Source organism: Thunnus albacares, chromosome 23 (genome assembly GCF_914725855.1).
Source record: "Thunnus albacares chromosome 23, fThuAlb1.1, whole genome shotgun sequence".
NCBI classification, from domain to species: Eukaryota; Metazoa; Chordata; class Actinopteri; order Scombriformes; family Scombridae; genus Thunnus; species Thunnus albacares.
In genome coordinates, this window is record NC_058128.1 from 2,737,711 (window position 1) to 2,754,239 (window position 16,529).

At 40.6% G+C, this 16,529-nt stretch overlaps 4 protein-coding genes across 5 annotated transcripts in view; 2 read left to right on the forward strand and 2 right to left on the reverse strand.

Moving 5' to 3' along the window:
- The window catches only part of LOC122975245 (NACHT, LRR and PYD domains-containing protein 14-like), a 36,268-nt gene extending 33,115 nt beyond the window's left edge, over positions 1-3,153 (forward strand). For both annotated transcript variants that reach the window (XM_044343590.1, XM_044343591.1), the window contains exons 12-13: positions 243-419; positions 1,461-3,153. In XM_044343590.1, the coding sequence (XP_044199525.1) occupies positions 243-419; positions 1,461-1,479 (196 nt within the window). In that variant the 3' untranslated portion in view covers positions 1,480-3,153. The remainder of the gene's footprint in view (positions 1-242; positions 420-1,460) is intronic.
- A 7,350-nt stretch (positions 3,154-10,503) lies between these two features.
- On the forward strand, positions 10,504-11,857 carry LOC122975262 (histone H2A-like). Its single transcript, XM_044343615.1, has one exon. The coding sequence runs from the start codon at positions 10,543-10,545 to the stop codon at positions 10,924-10,926; it is 384 nt and encodes a 127-aa protein (XP_044199550.1). The 5' UTR covers positions 10,504-10,542; the 3' UTR covers positions 10,927-11,857.
- An 871-nt stretch (positions 11,858-12,728) lies between these two features.
- On the reverse strand, positions 12,729-13,383 carry LOC122975258 (histone H3). Its single transcript, XM_044343610.1, has one exon. The coding sequence runs from the start codon at positions 13,325-13,327 to the stop codon at positions 12,917-12,919; it is 411 nt and encodes a 136-aa protein (XP_044199545.1). The 5' UTR covers positions 13,328-13,383; the 3' UTR covers positions 12,729-12,916.
- A 452-nt stretch (positions 13,384-13,835) lies between these two features.
- On the reverse strand, positions 13,836-15,447 carry LOC122975557 (histone H1-like). Its single transcript, XM_044344064.1, has one exon. The coding sequence runs from the start codon at positions 15,445-15,447 to the stop codon at positions 14,752-14,754; it is 696 nt and encodes a 231-aa protein (XP_044199999.1). The 3' UTR covers positions 13,836-14,751.
- Positions 15,448-16,529: the final 1,082 nt, after the last annotated feature.

Sequence of the window (16,529 nt, forward strand, 5' to 3'; positions counted from 1 at the left end):
AGTCCTGTAAACCGTGACGTGAATAGTTTCAGTCTGTGGACCCGCCGCAGTTTACGGGACTGTGGTGACTCAGGATGGTCAGCTGACTCTGGCTGTCTCGTAGGGGATCTAGAGATCACATCTACAACTTTCTAAACTTCTACATTCTAAACCTTCTTCAGCTCTGAACAGATTATGAAACATTGAATGATTTCAAGCATGAACTTTGTTTTCTAAAGTGACGTCATTTATTCTTTATTCAGTTTGAGTCGCTGCAGGTTGTCAGAGACCAGCTGTGCTTCTCTGGCCTCAGCTCTGAAGTCCAACCCCTCATCCCATCTGAGAGAGCTGAATCTAATAGGAAATAACCTGAAGGACTCGGACGTGAAGCAGCTGTTTGATCTTAAGGAGAGTCCAGACTGTAGACTGAAGACTCTGATGTGAGTAGAGAGTTGGAGTCAGTCTGTGCTGGTTTCAGCAGTTTTGTATTAAACACAGTTAGTATCAAAGCAAAGATCCAGTATTTCCTGGTGAACCTTCAACCTTCTCAGTGGCTGCTTTCCTCAGTGAAGCTGTGAGAGGAGAATGGTGACAGGCTTCAGGATTGGACAGAAAGACAGAGAGAGAGAGAACAGTCAGCCAATCAGATCAGCCAGAAGCTTGTTGTGATCATGTGTTTGAGTTGATGTGAAGACGACTGTTGTTGTTGTGTTGATGTCTGCAGGAAATAAAGCTGGATTACAGCTGACAGCCTTACAAGATGTATAGAGACAGTGGTCCTCATCATCAAACTGTTCTACCATCAAATCTGATCTGAAAGTGTTTGTTCTCTCATTTCAACACTAAAGAATTGATCAGTTCATCTTTGTCAGAGCTCTAAGATCAGTCTGACTGCAGCCTGCAAATCACTGGCTCTGATTTCACACAAGCATCATTACGTTTAGTAACCATGTGGTCTTTATACAGACCAGAACCTCTGCTGAAGTCCAGGAATCACAGCAGCTGTTTAGCTGAGAGCTCTGACTGATTGTCATGTGATGATTTAACAGCAGGAAAGATCTTCAATCCCACAGAGACTCTGTAGCTTTCAACTTTTCTAACAGTTGACATGTATCAACAGTAAATCCATCAGTAAACTGATGAGTGAATGTCTCTGTTTCTGCAGTAATGATGTGTTCATGACTCTCAGCACTTTATTTCCTCTGTGTACTTGAGTGAAATCTGCAGAGTAAACAGACTTGATAGCAAAAGTCTGTGCAGGTGTGTGAGCTTGGAGCTCAGTGTGTTCACTCCAACACGTTAACATGAGAGCTGAAAGGAAGCAGGCTACGCTGCACAGCTGTTCCACTTCTGGTCTGAACAGGACTGAAGTCCCTGCTGCTCTTTATACTGGATGTGCTGCATCACTGACTGACAGCTGATGAAGTGAGTCTCACTAAACACTGATTTATGACCTCTGTTGTTTCTTCTTCTCTCATCAGCTGGGGGGGATGGGATTGATCTCTGTCAGAGTGTGAGTGAACATCCAGGAGTGTGTGTTGAGAGAGGATCAACTGGATCCTGATGATCCATCTGGACCAGAGTCTGGATCTGGATTTTGTCATCTTCACTTAAGTCTCTTAACTGACTACAAACTGAACAGTTATCTCTGGATTTTGTTGAATCAGCACTTTACAGATGTGTTATACATGAGCTGTTTGATGCAGGAAAGATTAATAAACAGGTGTTATAATTCAGACTCTGACCCTGGGCCCATATTTATCAAGCGTCTCAGAATCACACTGAGAGTTAACGAGGACTAAAACTAATTAATGAAGCAGAAGAGAATTTACTGTGACTGTCAGCAGGAGAAGGATTACTCCTGGGAGAGAGTGAGACGTGGCTGTTTTACCACAGTCAGAGCAGCAAAGTAGAAATAATGATGACGTGTTGTAGTTTTCTCACAGTCTCAGCTGGAAATATGAAACAGTGGTAATTTGGTATATTATGTGTATAAGCAGGTAACCAGGCAGGTAACTTACCAAGGTTATGGAACAAAACTATGATGCCAAAATTCATTATAAGATGATATTTACAAAGTGTAAAGAAAGCCTGAGAGATAAATGTAGCCTATATGTTAATGAAGATAACAGGTAATTAGACTCAGCCGTGTGAAATGATCTTGGTTCAGCCACATGGTTTCACAGCCTGTAATAGTGCTGCATCTTGCACATATTGCACAGACACATGTTGCAAACCCTCTCCATGAAGAACATCTTCTCTTCCACTGTCCAATTCCTCTTTCAACTACACCCCAAGTTAACTTGTGTTCTCTACATGAAGGTAAATACAGCGTAACAATAGAAACATATATTGTTCAGGTGCATCCTCCTCTCTCAAATATCAGGCTGTAGCTCTGCTGTTATTTGAAGGAGCCTCAATAAAAAATAAGCCTATAAAATATTTGAGCTGTTGTAATGAAGTTGAGATATCCTTCATTATGCAGCTGACATGATTGTGTGTAAATCAAAGTTTTAGTGGGCTATAACTGAGGACCCTCGTCATGCTCATTATCTTTACGACGTGCATTAAGCCAGATCAAAGTTTGATTCATGACTTCCATCATTGTGGCTTCTGACAGAATCATCACTGTTGCACAGCTGCATTTTTTCCGTTACCATAAAGTGTAACATTGTGAGGACGTTCTGTATTTATTTAAATGATGTTTTGTAGAAACATCATGTGTTTTCCTCTGCATCACACACAAAGTCAGTCTCACTAATGATTCTGTTTTAGTCCAAACAATCTTTTAATAAGCTCAGTGTCATCAAGCGTTCCCAAAACATCTCTCCTCTCAGGGAATATCTCTGCCTGAACTCCATCTCCTGCAGCTCCGAAATATTGGCAGAGATACGAATCATTTACCAAGTTTGGAAAGTTGATAAAAGGCTTTTTCTCCTAAAAGTAGAAGCAGAGATGCGTCACTCTGATCATTTTTGGCCAGTTAGGAGTGATTTCCTGCTCTGAGACGCTTGATAAATACGGGCCCAGATGTGACAGATGTGACAGATTGGATGTCCACAAATTTCATTCAGTTCAATTCAGAAAGAATTTATCATTGGTCCAGAAAACCTGCATGCAGGTCAAATCATATCTTGGTTCTGTGGTGAAAAACTTTGTATTTTTTGATTCCAGTCTAAGTTTTGATGATCATATCAGCAGCTGGTCCAGTCCTGTTTTCACCATTAAAACATATTCAAATAATATCTATAAAACCAGCACAGAACACTGCTGCTGTCAGACTTTGAACTAAAAGCAGGAAAAGAGATCATATTACTCCATTTCTATCATCACTTCACTGGTTACCTGTTTGTTTTAGGATTGATTGCAAAGATTTGATTGATTACTTTTAAAGGCTCTTCATGGCTCCAGATGACATTTCAGAGTTGCTCTGTGTGTAAATATTAAAGGTATCCAGCTTTTATATGTTTTTTTAACTATCATGTTAGTACTGAGATTGTGAAACTGGCTTTTAAGTACGAAGTGAAACAATCTGCAGAAGCTTGTAAAATGAGACAAAATAATCCCTTTTAATCAATTTAAATCTCTTCTGACTGACATAGAGCAGTGTGAATGCAGGTGTGTTTGAATTGATGTTGTCCCTTATGTTGATGTCTTTGGCCTGTTTGTTGTATAATCTGTTGATACTTTCATTTTTAAGAGCTTTTATTGTTTTTATATGTACTGTTATTGTTTCTATTGTTCTTATATATGATTTGTTGCTGATGGTTAATGTAACTTTCATGTTCTTTTATATGTACTGGACTCAGGGCGTCCTTGTCAAAGAAAGTTTGCTCTCAATGGCCCTCCCTGTTTAAATAAAGGTTGATGATGATGCAAAAATATGATGTCAAAATGAAAAGTTTATATCTCATAACGATATTTAACAAGTCATTTGCATCAGGCTGTAAGTAAACACTGGTCAGCCAATCAGGAGGCTTTAACAATAACTATATAATTTAAACTTGTAGGTGAGATCATGTGATCCAGCTCTATCCAATCACATCCTTTACATCTTGTTTTCTGCATTAGTGCAGCATCTTGCATGTATTGTACAACACTGCACACAGTGATAATGATGCAAACAGACTTTGGGCACAACTTCATTAAAACATGAAATGTATCTTCTCCACTGTCCAACTCATCTCCAGCTAAACCTGCTGTTGACTTATGTGTCCTTACAGCTCTTTGAAATATATCTCTGCCATCAGCAGTTTAAAACTAATGACTCATTATTACCATCCTGGAGTACAAAGATTCAGTGTGAGAGAAGACACAATGCAGCCCAGAAATATACACAATACCATACTTTCCACTGTGCAGCACTGACTACAGTACTGCTGTGAGTACCAGGAGTTTTTATGTGCTGCTGTGTGTTATAGAGAGCGATGGCTGATGGGATAAAGGAATTCCTCGCTCTGTTACTTTTGCAGCTGGAGGCCTGAAGACGTGGGCTTGATGGGAGGAGCTGAAGCACAAGCTGATATGTTTTACTGACCTAAGATTTTAAACATTAAAAAAAATCAATGAATAGATTTTATTTCATCAATTCTTAATCCACAGTTTTTGGTGCTTTTCTCTCTGGAATAACAACACTTTTCAAAAATGATGTTAATATGAATTTCATTGATTCTCCCAGCTGACACATGAAGACCATGTTTCTCTGCTCCACAAAAAGAATAATAGTGATTCCTGCACTCTTCCAACAGGATGTCATGTCACCTTTTATTGGAACAATTTTATTTCTGATATTTTCTGACCTTACTCCACAAATACATGATAAAGTAAAACATGTTTCCTTTGAGTTAATTCACAGATGTTAACCTTCTATTTACTATCTTACTAAAATGGTCGAGCCTGTTGACACTAGTGAAACTGTCACTCACTTATTTTAGAAATGTCATCATTAAAGCTTTTGGAAGAATCATTGTGTCAAGTGGGATTAACAGTAACCATTATAAATGTCTGACAACATTATGGAAAGGACCATACAGAAAAATAAAAGTTTTTTCTTTACCTTCCACTTGATCCGGTCTTCTTGTTATTGTGTCTCACCAAGTCTCGCTCAAGGAGAAGTTTTGTTCTGAAATGTCGCGAGAGTTTAGTTGTTGCAGGAAGACAGCGAAATAATCAGTAAATATTCAGCCATGACTTTGAAAACCTTTTGGATAACACTAAGCAACGCTTTCTGTACTCCTACACAACCAACTCTTCCCGGCACTCCTCCCTCCAACGCTCACTCACGTTTCCACCTTTTGTCTTTCTGCAACAATTCGACACTTCTCCTTGAGCGAGAAAGTGCACAACTGTCATTTAAATCATTGTGATTTGAGTTGAATATATTTTTAATATTAAGATATTTAAACAAACAATGTATACTAGTACTTTATATTTATATGTTGATTATATAAATTGATGTTATTCTGATAATCTTTGTCAAACCTAGTCATCCACAAGGAGCGTTTCTCTTCTAAACATCATTTTTTTTGTTCAGATGATTTCATGTCATGAATACTCCCATACAGCAGGTGGCGGTATCCGCCAATAAACACGAAGAAGAAGAGCTCTTTTCTGATTGGAGGATTGTAGTAACGTCTGACCAATGAGCGAGCAACGGTCGCCATATATGGCCGATTGTTCTTTGTGTCGAACACTTTTTTTTTTTTTTTTTTTTTTTTTTTCTTCTCCCCCCCTCTTCACCGCACTTAAAGCAGCAGCTTCCCCCTACACCCACTCACTCCATTTCATTCCTGAAGCAATATGGCTACTGCACAACCAACCAATGCCATGGAAAGGAAACAAATATGGACTGCAGCTTTTGGATCAAACGAAAGACCACAAAGAAAGAAACAAGTGCCAGACCCCAAAACACAAAAATCCACACAAATGAGAAAGAGCCCCAACTCCCCAGCAGTACGCAGCTTCATCACCAAAACACTCCAAAACTTGGAAAGAATGGATCCCATCACACCTCTAGAACCCAATCCAACCACCAAAGAAAAAGCACTGCCACCTATGAAATTATCCAAACCCCCCAAAACTGACCAACAGGCAGTCATTGCATCCAATCCAAATTCAAAACCATCCACTTCTGCTGAGACATCAGTCCCTCCGACCACTGATAAAATTGACAACCTCATCATCAAGAATATTTTTGACCAAATCAACCACTTGTTCTCTGAACTCAGCAAATACACCCAATCCACCCCCCTCAACAATGTCACTACACAGATGCAATCCACTCTAACCACCATGGAGCAGATCCTATTGAATGGACAAGACCCACACACTCCTCTCCCACCACTCTCTGCCAGCTACTCGGACATTGTAAGCACAAACATGCACAAATATCAAGCATTTAATACAGGCCCCAGGAAAAGAGCAAGACGGGAGTCGACAGAGAACCAACACCTTACACCTGTTGTAATAGAAAACTACAAAACCCCTAACAACTCTTTCTCAACCAACCAATCCATCCTCAAGGAAATACAAAGACTCAAGCCACAAGCCCAACTTCAAAAACTGGTCCACATGAGAAATGGCAATATTCTCATCTTCCCCAAGGACATTCCCTCCCTGAACTCTCTGCTCTCACCATGGCCTGAGGGAGCATTTAATGGAGCACACTTCACTTGCAGGCTAGCACGCAAACACAGTTCTATGCCCCCATCTGAAACCCCTACAAAACTGCTGGTCATCAAAGGTATTCACACAAACATCACAGAGACACAAGTCAAAGAAGAACTGGACAAACAAGGCATTTACATCTCCAGAATACACAGAATAACAAGCAAATCCACCCAACAGCCAACCACTTTCATCAAGATCCAGCTCACCAACCCAGACCAAGCTGCTAGCCTTCTCCATGAGGGCTTTTACATGGACCTTTTTCAGTATAGAGTAGAGAAGGCACGACCTCCACCCACCATCAAACAATGCTATAAATGCCAACAATTCAACCATATCTCAATCAACTGCACCAACCCAGTCGTATGCCTGAGATGTGGAGAAAACCACCACCACAAAACCTGCACAAAAGAAAAGCGAGAAGCCAAGTGTGCCAACTGTGCAGGCAAACACTCCGCTGCCTCCAAGACCTGTCCAGTCTACCTTTCATACATGACCCCATCAACCAAAAAGACACCAACTGCCAAACCCTCAGCCGGAAAACCCACTACCACTAACCCCCCAAGCCTGCACCCTAATGATGGCACCCACCTCACTCATCTGCGTGATGACTTAAAAAAACTCACTATGGACGACAAGAAAATAGAGGAAGTACTCAAAACCATCAGGAAACACACACACTTCAATATATGAAGTGTGTGTCATTCTCTGTAAGACAACAGATGTCTATTTCCAGTCATTTTCTTTGTTCCTTCTAACACTCTTCATAATGGCCCTCACCACCTTTCTACACATAAATATTAGAGGAATAAGGGGAAGCAAAGAGGAGCTAATCCAACTGCTAAAGGAGAAGAATGTCTCTGTGGCTTCCATAAATGAAACACTGTTATCAACCAAATCACGAATTCAGATCCCCGGCTACAACATCATAAGAAAAGAACGGCAGACAGGACATGGAGGAGGAGTAGCAATCCTGATCAGAAATAACATTGAATACAGTGAAATTGATTTCGGCCTCTCACCAGAAGAACTACAAGGAAATGAATACATTGCAACCAAAATGAAAATCCACTCACATCACCCTATTACAGTCACCAGCATATACTGTCCCCCTGGAATAAAACCATCAGCTGCACTGTTTAACGCTATCTCCAACCCCAGCCACTCCCTCATAATGGGAGATCTCAATGCAAAGCATGTAGACTTCCACTGCAGAAAAACAAATCAAAGTGGCATAGCACTCAAACAGATCCTGAATAGCACAAATCTGTCAATCATCAACACAAACGAACCCACCTATACATCCCCCCAAACAGGCAGCACAGACATTCTGGACTTGATTATATGCTCCCCTGATCTGGCCTCAAAACTGCATAAGTTCTCCACCACAAATCATCTCTCCAGCGACCACCTACCTGTCCTCACAACATTCTCCTTTCATCTGCAAGCAACTCCAAGGAAGAGGTACAACTACAAAACAGCAGAGTGGGAAATATACAGAACATACATAGAAGAAAAACTACAAAACACCACCCTCATAACCACCCCCCAAGGTCTGGACCAACAAGCAGTGCTGTCAAGTCAACTTCTCACCCGAGCCAGAGAGGAAACAATACCCCAAAACCCTGCTAAAACACTGACACAGACATTACCCCTTCACCTGCTCCAACTCATAAGACACAAGAGAAAGCTGAGAAGAGAATTCATAAGGTTCAGATCACCCCAAACCAAAACAGAAATAAACAGACTCCAAAACACTATTAAAATACAACTTACCCTTCACAAGCAGAAAACCTGGAAGACATTCTACAGAAAACTCAATCAGGACACAAATCCCCGGACCTTCTGGCAAAAAATAAAGAGCCTAAATGGAGATTCAGAAAACAATAACACACCACCAATCAAATCCTCAGGCACAATCATCAGTGACAACAAAGAAAAAGCCACACTCTTCCGTAATCATCTTGAAAACATCCACTCATGCCCAAATGACCCACACTTTGACAATACATGGAAAGACCTGGTTGATAAAGAAATGACAAAACACAACACAAAAGAGACAAATACAGCCAATCCCATCACAGAACACCATCCCCTCACAAAGCCAGTCACCATCCAAGAAATACAACTGCACTTGAAAAAGATGAAAAACAAAGCACCGGGGGAGGACAATGTTGACACCATACTGATAAAACAAGCACCAACCGCTTATCTCCAGCACCTTGGACAGCTCTTCTCCACCTGCATCATAACCGGTCATTTCCCCTCACCTTGGAAGATTGCTGTTGTCACTATGATCCACAAACCAGGAAAAGACCCGCACAATGCCACTAGTTACCGCCCCATAAGCCTTCTCAGCCACATTAGAAAACTGTTTGAAAGAATACTCACCTCACGCCTCACAAACCACATAAACTCTATGGGCCTCCTAGGAATTCATCAAGCCGGCTTCAGAAAAGGGAGAGCCACCACAGACAACATCATCAGATTATCAGAAGACATCCACAGAAACTTCAACAAAAAAGAAATAACCATGGCAATATTCTTTGATATAGAAAAAGCCTTCGACAAGGTATGGCACAACGGACTCAAATACAGACTACTGGACACAAATCTCAAACTCCCAAAACCCACCCAATCCATCATCTTCAGCTTTCTTAACAACCGCCAAATCAAAGTCAAAGTTGCCTCTGCCATATCAACACCTTTCACCCCCCAAGCAGGAGTTCCACAGGGTGCAGTTCTGAGTCCACTTCTCTTTCTACTATACATATCTGATATATACTACCCCCCAGCCACCATAGCCAAAGTCTCACAGTTTGCAGACGACCTCTGCTACTGGTCCAGTTCCAAATGCCCAAACCTAGCAGCCAAAAAACTCCACACATGCATAACTGAAATAGAAAACTGGTCTAACATGTGGAGAATCAAACTAAACCCTGCCAAAACACAGTGCGTCCTCTTCACAAAAAACCCACACCTGCAGCCCAACAACAGTGCCAATCTAACACTATACAACCAGAAAATCAATATCAGTAAAGAAGCAACATTCCTCGGAGTCACATTCCAAAACAACATGACCTGGACAAAGCACGTCAATAACCTGGAACAAAAAGCAAACAATAGACTCAACCATCTCAAAGCCCTCTGTGGAAAACATGGCGCATCACCCTCTACAGTCATCAAAGTCTACCTATCATACATCCGACCACTCTTCGAATACTCCGTCCCCGCCTGGATCACCATCTCTGACAACCAGTTACAACGCCTACAAACAATCCAAAACAAAGCACTCAAATTAGCACACAGACTCCCATCATACATCAGCAACCACTATATACACACCATAACAGGAATTCAAACCCTAAGACAGAGACACCAAACAATAGCACTGAAATACCTGAGGACAGCAACAAACAACCCTTCACTCCAACAAACCATAAAGGAAGCAAGATTAACAGTTAACACCCCCCTCTCATTCATTCTACAGCTAACCAAAGACCCTCCAGCCACCAACCCCCCATGACCGACTAACCAAACCTGGATACACAGAATATTTTCCCACCCCTGCTGCTTAATATCACCCACATGCACACACATACATAAATGTAGATAAAACACACCAAACACAAGGTTTTTTTTTTTTTTTTTTTTTTTTTTTTTTTTTTTGTTTTGTTTTGTTTTGTTTTGTTTGTGCCTTGGCCCACATGTGAAACCTCATGAGTCCCCCCCCCCACATCCTTCTGCCTCTCCTCCGCCGACCAAGACCAAAAGGATACAAGATCCACCTACTACTATGGATAGAAAAGGGCAGAAGCCCTGAGCTATCCCTCCAGGCCCATGAACTTCTACGTGTCGAATATTCTTTCTGTTACTTTCAAAGATTGAACTAGTACGATGTCTGGACGCGGTAAGGGTGCCGGTAAGGTCAGAGCGAAGGCTAAGACCCGCTCTTCCCGGGCCGGGCTTCAGTTTCCGGTCGGCAGAGTCCACAGGCTGCTGAGGAAGGGCAACTATGCGGAGCGTGTGGGTGCCGGAGCCCCGGTGTACCTGGCGGCGGTGCTGGAGTACCTGACCGCTGAGATCCTGGAGCTGGCCGGAAACGCTGCCCGCGACAACAAGAAGACCAGGATCATCCCCCGTCACCTGCAGTTGGCTGTCCGCAACGACGAGGAGCTCAACAAGCTGCTGGGCGGAGTGACCATCGCTCAGGGCGGCGTGCTGCCCAACATCCAGGCTGTGCTGCTGCCCAAGAAGACCGAGAAGCCCGCCAAGAAGTAAACACGGAACCGGCTCCTTAACTACACAACAACGGCTCTTTTAAGAGCCACAACCGACATCTAAAGATCATGTTCCGTTAATATCTGCTGATATTAACATAATTATACTCGCTAATATTGTAGTCGGGAGATGTAAAAGAAGCTTTAATCAAACGGAGCTACTTGTTACTGTCACAGATAATTCACATTCAACTCATTTATTCATAATGTCAAACATACTACAAATGTTTTAAATGAGATTTGAGACAGTAATATAATTAAGAGGTCCACACTGACTGCTAAAGAACTAATATCTGCTGACATTCACATAATTTCCACACATTATATAAATCACGTCATAGTCTCAGACTACAGCTTAAACCACTGAACAGGGAGTAGGAGTTTTCTCAGTGACGGAGCTACAGATTTTCACTGAATTTGTCATGTTCAACTTTATTCATGCAGAACATCTTCTGAGCAGTTAAATGGTAAAAATGAGGCTCAGGACAGAACCGAAGGCAAAAGTGACACAATAACAACAAAATACAAGAACAATTCTGTCATAATGGCCCCATATTTCAGGTTTACTCATACACAACTACATGGTTACATAATAAGTATTCATCTTATTATTCAATCAAAGTATTACTTCACTCTCCATAAGTCAGCTTGTCTCTATTGCTGCCATTCTCTGAGTTTCTTTGTATCTGAGCACCTTTAAAGCACATTTGAACTCTGAGGAGTCGACATTCAGAAAAAGCTGATAAATCTTGAACCTCGTCGGTTTTATAGGTTATGTTGTTGCTCAGGTTTCACAGTAACATGTACAGCTTTACACATTTATACAAACAGCCTTTTCCCAACAACTATGAATATAGTTTGACACCAAGACAGGAAAGTGTTCAATCAGACTGAAGTGATTTCAAACCAATTTAATATAAAATACTAGTGTCTAATTTTCATTTTAAAAAGTTGTATTATCTTATTAAAATCCTTAAAATGACACATACTCCTTCTCCATCATTAAACATGCAAATATTTTTTATTTAAAAAAATTATAACTGTATATTATGCAGTTTGACACAGTTCTTAACTGGTGTTTTAGTGTTTCAATTATTCTTAAACCTGAGTACAGCTTGCAGGTTACTATGAATTATAGTTAGTCATCTTTTAACATACAGAATTTACTATAGCTAAGATCTGTCCATCATGTGATTTTAAACTGCAGAATGTAAAACCATCTGGGACATTAGATAAGTGTTTGGACAATTAAACTTAATTTTTTTGGTCTACCTTTGATCCTGCAGGAAAATGTTTTTCATTATACTATGAACTGATTTCATATAAATTTATAAATTAGCAACTAAAATCTAATCAATAATGAACTGCAGTCACTTTAGCACAATATTACATATTTCTGAATGGATTTTTATTGTTATCTGACATTTACCTGTAAAATAATAACTGACATTTAGGCTGTAAACTGAATTTAAACTTGAACATGTATACAGTTAAAGACCATGTTGCTTCTATATTATGCAGTTGTGTGTAGTGTATCATGAATAATTTCTCATCCACAGTCTACTTGGATTATTTTACCAGACTGTTAAACGTGTATGAGTCTATAGACTGGGAAAGAAAAAAAAGATACCAAATAGGATGACTGGGTTACACTTCCTTCTCAAGATTAAATTTTATATATATATATATATATATATATATATATATATATATATATATATATATATATATATATATATATATATATATATATATATATATATATATATATATATATATATATATATATATTATTTAGTCTGTGTGCAGAACATCATACTGTTAAGTGTTCACATAACCATCATGGTTCTATTGATACACTTTAAGAATTCACTATAATAAAATGTGGGAGAAGATTACATAAAGAAATGTGATAATAGGACGTGTTGCCCTGTCAGAGAGTTGGTGGCTCTTAAAAGAGCCGTTGTGAGTATCAGCAGGTCTGGGGGAGTTTAAGCTCTCTCTCCGCGTATGCGGCGGGCCAGCTGGATGTCTTTGGGCATGATGGTGACCCGCTTGGCGTGGATGGCGCACAGGTTGGTGTCCTCGAACAGGCCGACCAGATAAGCCTCGCTGGCCTCCTGCAGAGCCATGACAGCGGAGCTCTGGAAGCGCAGGTCGGTCTTGAAGTCCTGAGCGATCTCCCTCACCAGGCGCTGGAAGGGCAGCTTGCGGATCAGCAGCTCGGTGGACTTCTGGTAGCGGCGGATCTCTCTCAGAGCCACAGTACCGGGCCTGTAACGGTGGGGCTTCTTCACTCCGCCGGTGGCCGGGGCGCTCTTACGGGCGGCCTTGGTGGCCAGCTGCTTCCTGGGAGCTTTTCCTCCGGTGGATTTACGGGCGGTCTGCTTGGTTCTGGCCATTTCTCTCTCTGTGAATCTTCCGCTTCAACAGAATAAACAAGTGATGCTGCTTCACTGCGAGCTGCGGCTTTATAAGGGAGCTGCCGGAGCCACGGCGTCGCTCATTGGTCCAGACCGACAGAAGCGCGCGCTGCAGCTCACCTACTATTGGATAAGAAATTAAAATTAAACCCCGCCCCTACATCAGCTGACTAACGGCCCCGGAAGAAAGAAGAAAACAAAGAAAACACGTTTATATTTATCATTTTATCTGAATTAAACATGTTAGACACTTTAAATCATATCAATATTTAAATCATTTATACTTAAATGCAAATATATGTTTAAATATTTTCCTCACGTCTTTAAAGTCCTGATTATTATTCTGTCTTATTATTTTTTGAAATTTGAAATTAGAATTAAATTTTTATTAAATAAATACATTTTAAAATATCCTTATTTCTATATAAATACTATCACACAAATAATTTTAAGTCATTATAAATATTGTAAATTTATCAAGTCAGAGTCTGGACACATTACAGCTCTGAAAGAAAAGAAAGAAATTAAGTTTATATTTATGATTTTTCATTTTATCTGAATGAAACATGTTAGAACTTACTGTTCTCTTATGTTACTTTACATTATTTAATACCGGTACATTAATTCTATATCCCTTCATTTCTCCTACTGTTTTATTAAAATATATAAGATAAATGTAAGTATTAAAGCCACCTGAGTGACTGATATTGATTTAGTAGAAAATGCAGTTTATTAGAAGCTGTGGTGGGTCTTAAAAGAGCCTCTGTATCAGTTGGTGGCACTAATGCAGCGTCTGGTGTCAAAAGACAAACAATATCCTCATTTGTGTCCAATATTTTCTGTTCTCTGCACTTTTCACCCTAAAGATAAGCAGCTGTATAGCACAGGTGGACAGTGAGAATTAAAATGTATTAATATGTGATATAGTTAATGCTGGTTCTCATCTTTTAGCACTCATGGTCTGTTGGCATCATTGTGTTCGTTTTAACGCTTTCATGTAGAGATGTATTGATTATTTATATGTGCTTTGGTGTGTTTTGTCTATAAATGTGTAGACAATGTTAAACACTAAAAAAAACATCATTACTATTATATTCTAGTATACAGGCTAAGATCTGCAGATCTTCACGGAAGAAAACATTTGTAAATTCCTGCAAATGTATCACAAACACAAAAATCAGAAAGTGGCAGTTAAATGCACAAAGTATCAAAAGTAAACAAGGCTTGTAGGATGTACGTTATATTACTGATAAATTCTATCGTTAAATGATCATTTAATAGATTCCAAGTTGTAGTTATTAAATGAATAGTATGATGTATGAGCAGGAGATGCGCTTTAGCAGATGTGGTGGCTCTTAAAAGAGCCTTTTGGTGCTTTGAGTGCTGAATGAACAACAGCTGCTTCACTTCTTGGACTTCTTGGCTGCTGCACTCTTCTTTGCCGGAGCTTTCTTGACAGGAGTCTTCTTCACTGCCTTGACCTTCTTGACGGGGGTCTTTTTAGGAGTCTTCTTCGTGACCTTTTTGGCAGCAGCAGCTTTCTTGGCCGGTGCCTTCTTGGGGGATTTCTTAGCTGCGGGCTTCTTCGCTGCAGTCTTCTTTGCCGCTGCGGGTTTCTTGGCAGCTGCAGGTTTCTTTGCCGCTGCGGGCTTCTTGGCTTTAACTGCGACTTTCTTCTTCGCTACTTTCTTAGCCGGCTTGGTGGATTTGGTCTCCTTGGCGAGCTTGAAGGAGCCGGACGCCCCTGTCCCTTTAGTCTGGGTCAGAGTGCCTTTAGTCACCAGCTTAGTGACTGTAGTGTTAATGCGTTTGTTAGCCTTTACGACATCGACGCCTTTGGCCGCCAGAAGCTTTTTGAGCGCCGCCACCGACAACCCTTTACGCTCCTTAGACTCCGCCACAGCGCCGATGATCAGCTTACTGAGGCTGGGTCCGTCCTTCTTGGGCCGGGGAGTGCTCTTCTTCTTCGGGGCTTTTGGTGCGGCTTTGGCCGGGGCCGCTGCTGGAGCTTCTTCTGCCATTTCTGTAAGTGTAGCCTGCTGTTTGTCTTGCGAACTGTTTTCGCGAAGAGTGCACGAGGCGGGACTTATAAAGCACATGAGAACCGTGGAGAAGCAACACACAGAACCGCTCTGCCTGCCGCCTCAAATCAGACGACACTTGTGTTTTCTCCTCCACATTTTGGGGTTAAAACACGTAGAAAACCAACGTTTTAAAACACGTTTATTATCGCAGCAGTGAGGAAACGTTCCTCCCTTCAGACTGAGCTCGTTTTTGGCGTCCAGGACTCATTCATTTAATTCTGGGAGGCTTCAAACCTCGCTGATACACCGTCACTTTGTGCGGCGCGCAGCGAGTTTTCTTTACAAATCGTCTCCTAAAACGTCTCAAAGTGGTTTGTATTAAATGTGACAGTGGTGTCCCAGTAAGCAGACACATCTGAGGACACAATACACCTGAAACCAGTGCAGTGACGTGATTTATTAGTTTTTAATCAGACAGGTATTCGGTGGAGATAAACACACGGTTACTGTCGGTGACTCAGGGCGGTTACACAGACTCTCTCTGATGGATCCGCTGGGAAAGACTTCCAGACTCCACTAAATGTTAGATTGAACATGAACGGGACTGAAAACACACTTTTATAATAATCCTCAGATTGAAGATTGCAATAAAATAACATGTTGACATCTGCAATACAGGAAGTTGTGATTTAAGCTTCAGCTTGAGCAGAAACACTATGGCAGCCTGTTGCCGTCATTTTACAGTCAGGCTTTCTTGTTATAGCAATATATCACATTATCTTAAGTAACAAGTAGATTAGAATAAATAAAGTTTGTCTGGAGAGGACATCTCACAGCCAATGAAAGATTAATTAATTGTTCATGGGATTAATCAATGATACTATAAATAATTTTTTTTTTACATTGAATGTTTATTTGTATAAGGGTAATATAGCGTGAATTAACACCACATACCAGCATTTATAACCCAAACTTGCAATACCCGTAGCTACACAGGCCTTTAAAATACATAAAAAGTCTCCACTAAATGTTAGATTGAACGTGAACAGGATTGAAAACACAATTTAACAGTAAACAATCCTCTTTATAAAGATTACAATAAAGCAACATGTCTTTGTTCTGATGTACAAAGACATAACTTAGCTTCAGTGTGTCTG

What these genes read in the sequence shown, in the direction of transcription:
- LOC122975557 (XM_044344064.1), bottom strand. Translation starts at nt 15,447, where the DNA reads ATGTGCTTTATAAGTCCCGCCTCGTGCACTCTTCGCGAAAACAGTTCG.
- LOC122975262 (XM_044343615.1), top strand. Translation starts at nt 10,543, where the DNA reads ATGTCTGGACGCGGTAAGGGTGCCGGTAAGGTCAGAGCGAAGGCTAAG.
- LOC122975258 (XM_044343610.1), bottom strand. Translation starts at nt 13,327, where the DNA reads ATGGCCAGAACCAAGCAGACCGCCCGTAAATCCACCGGAGGAAAAGCT.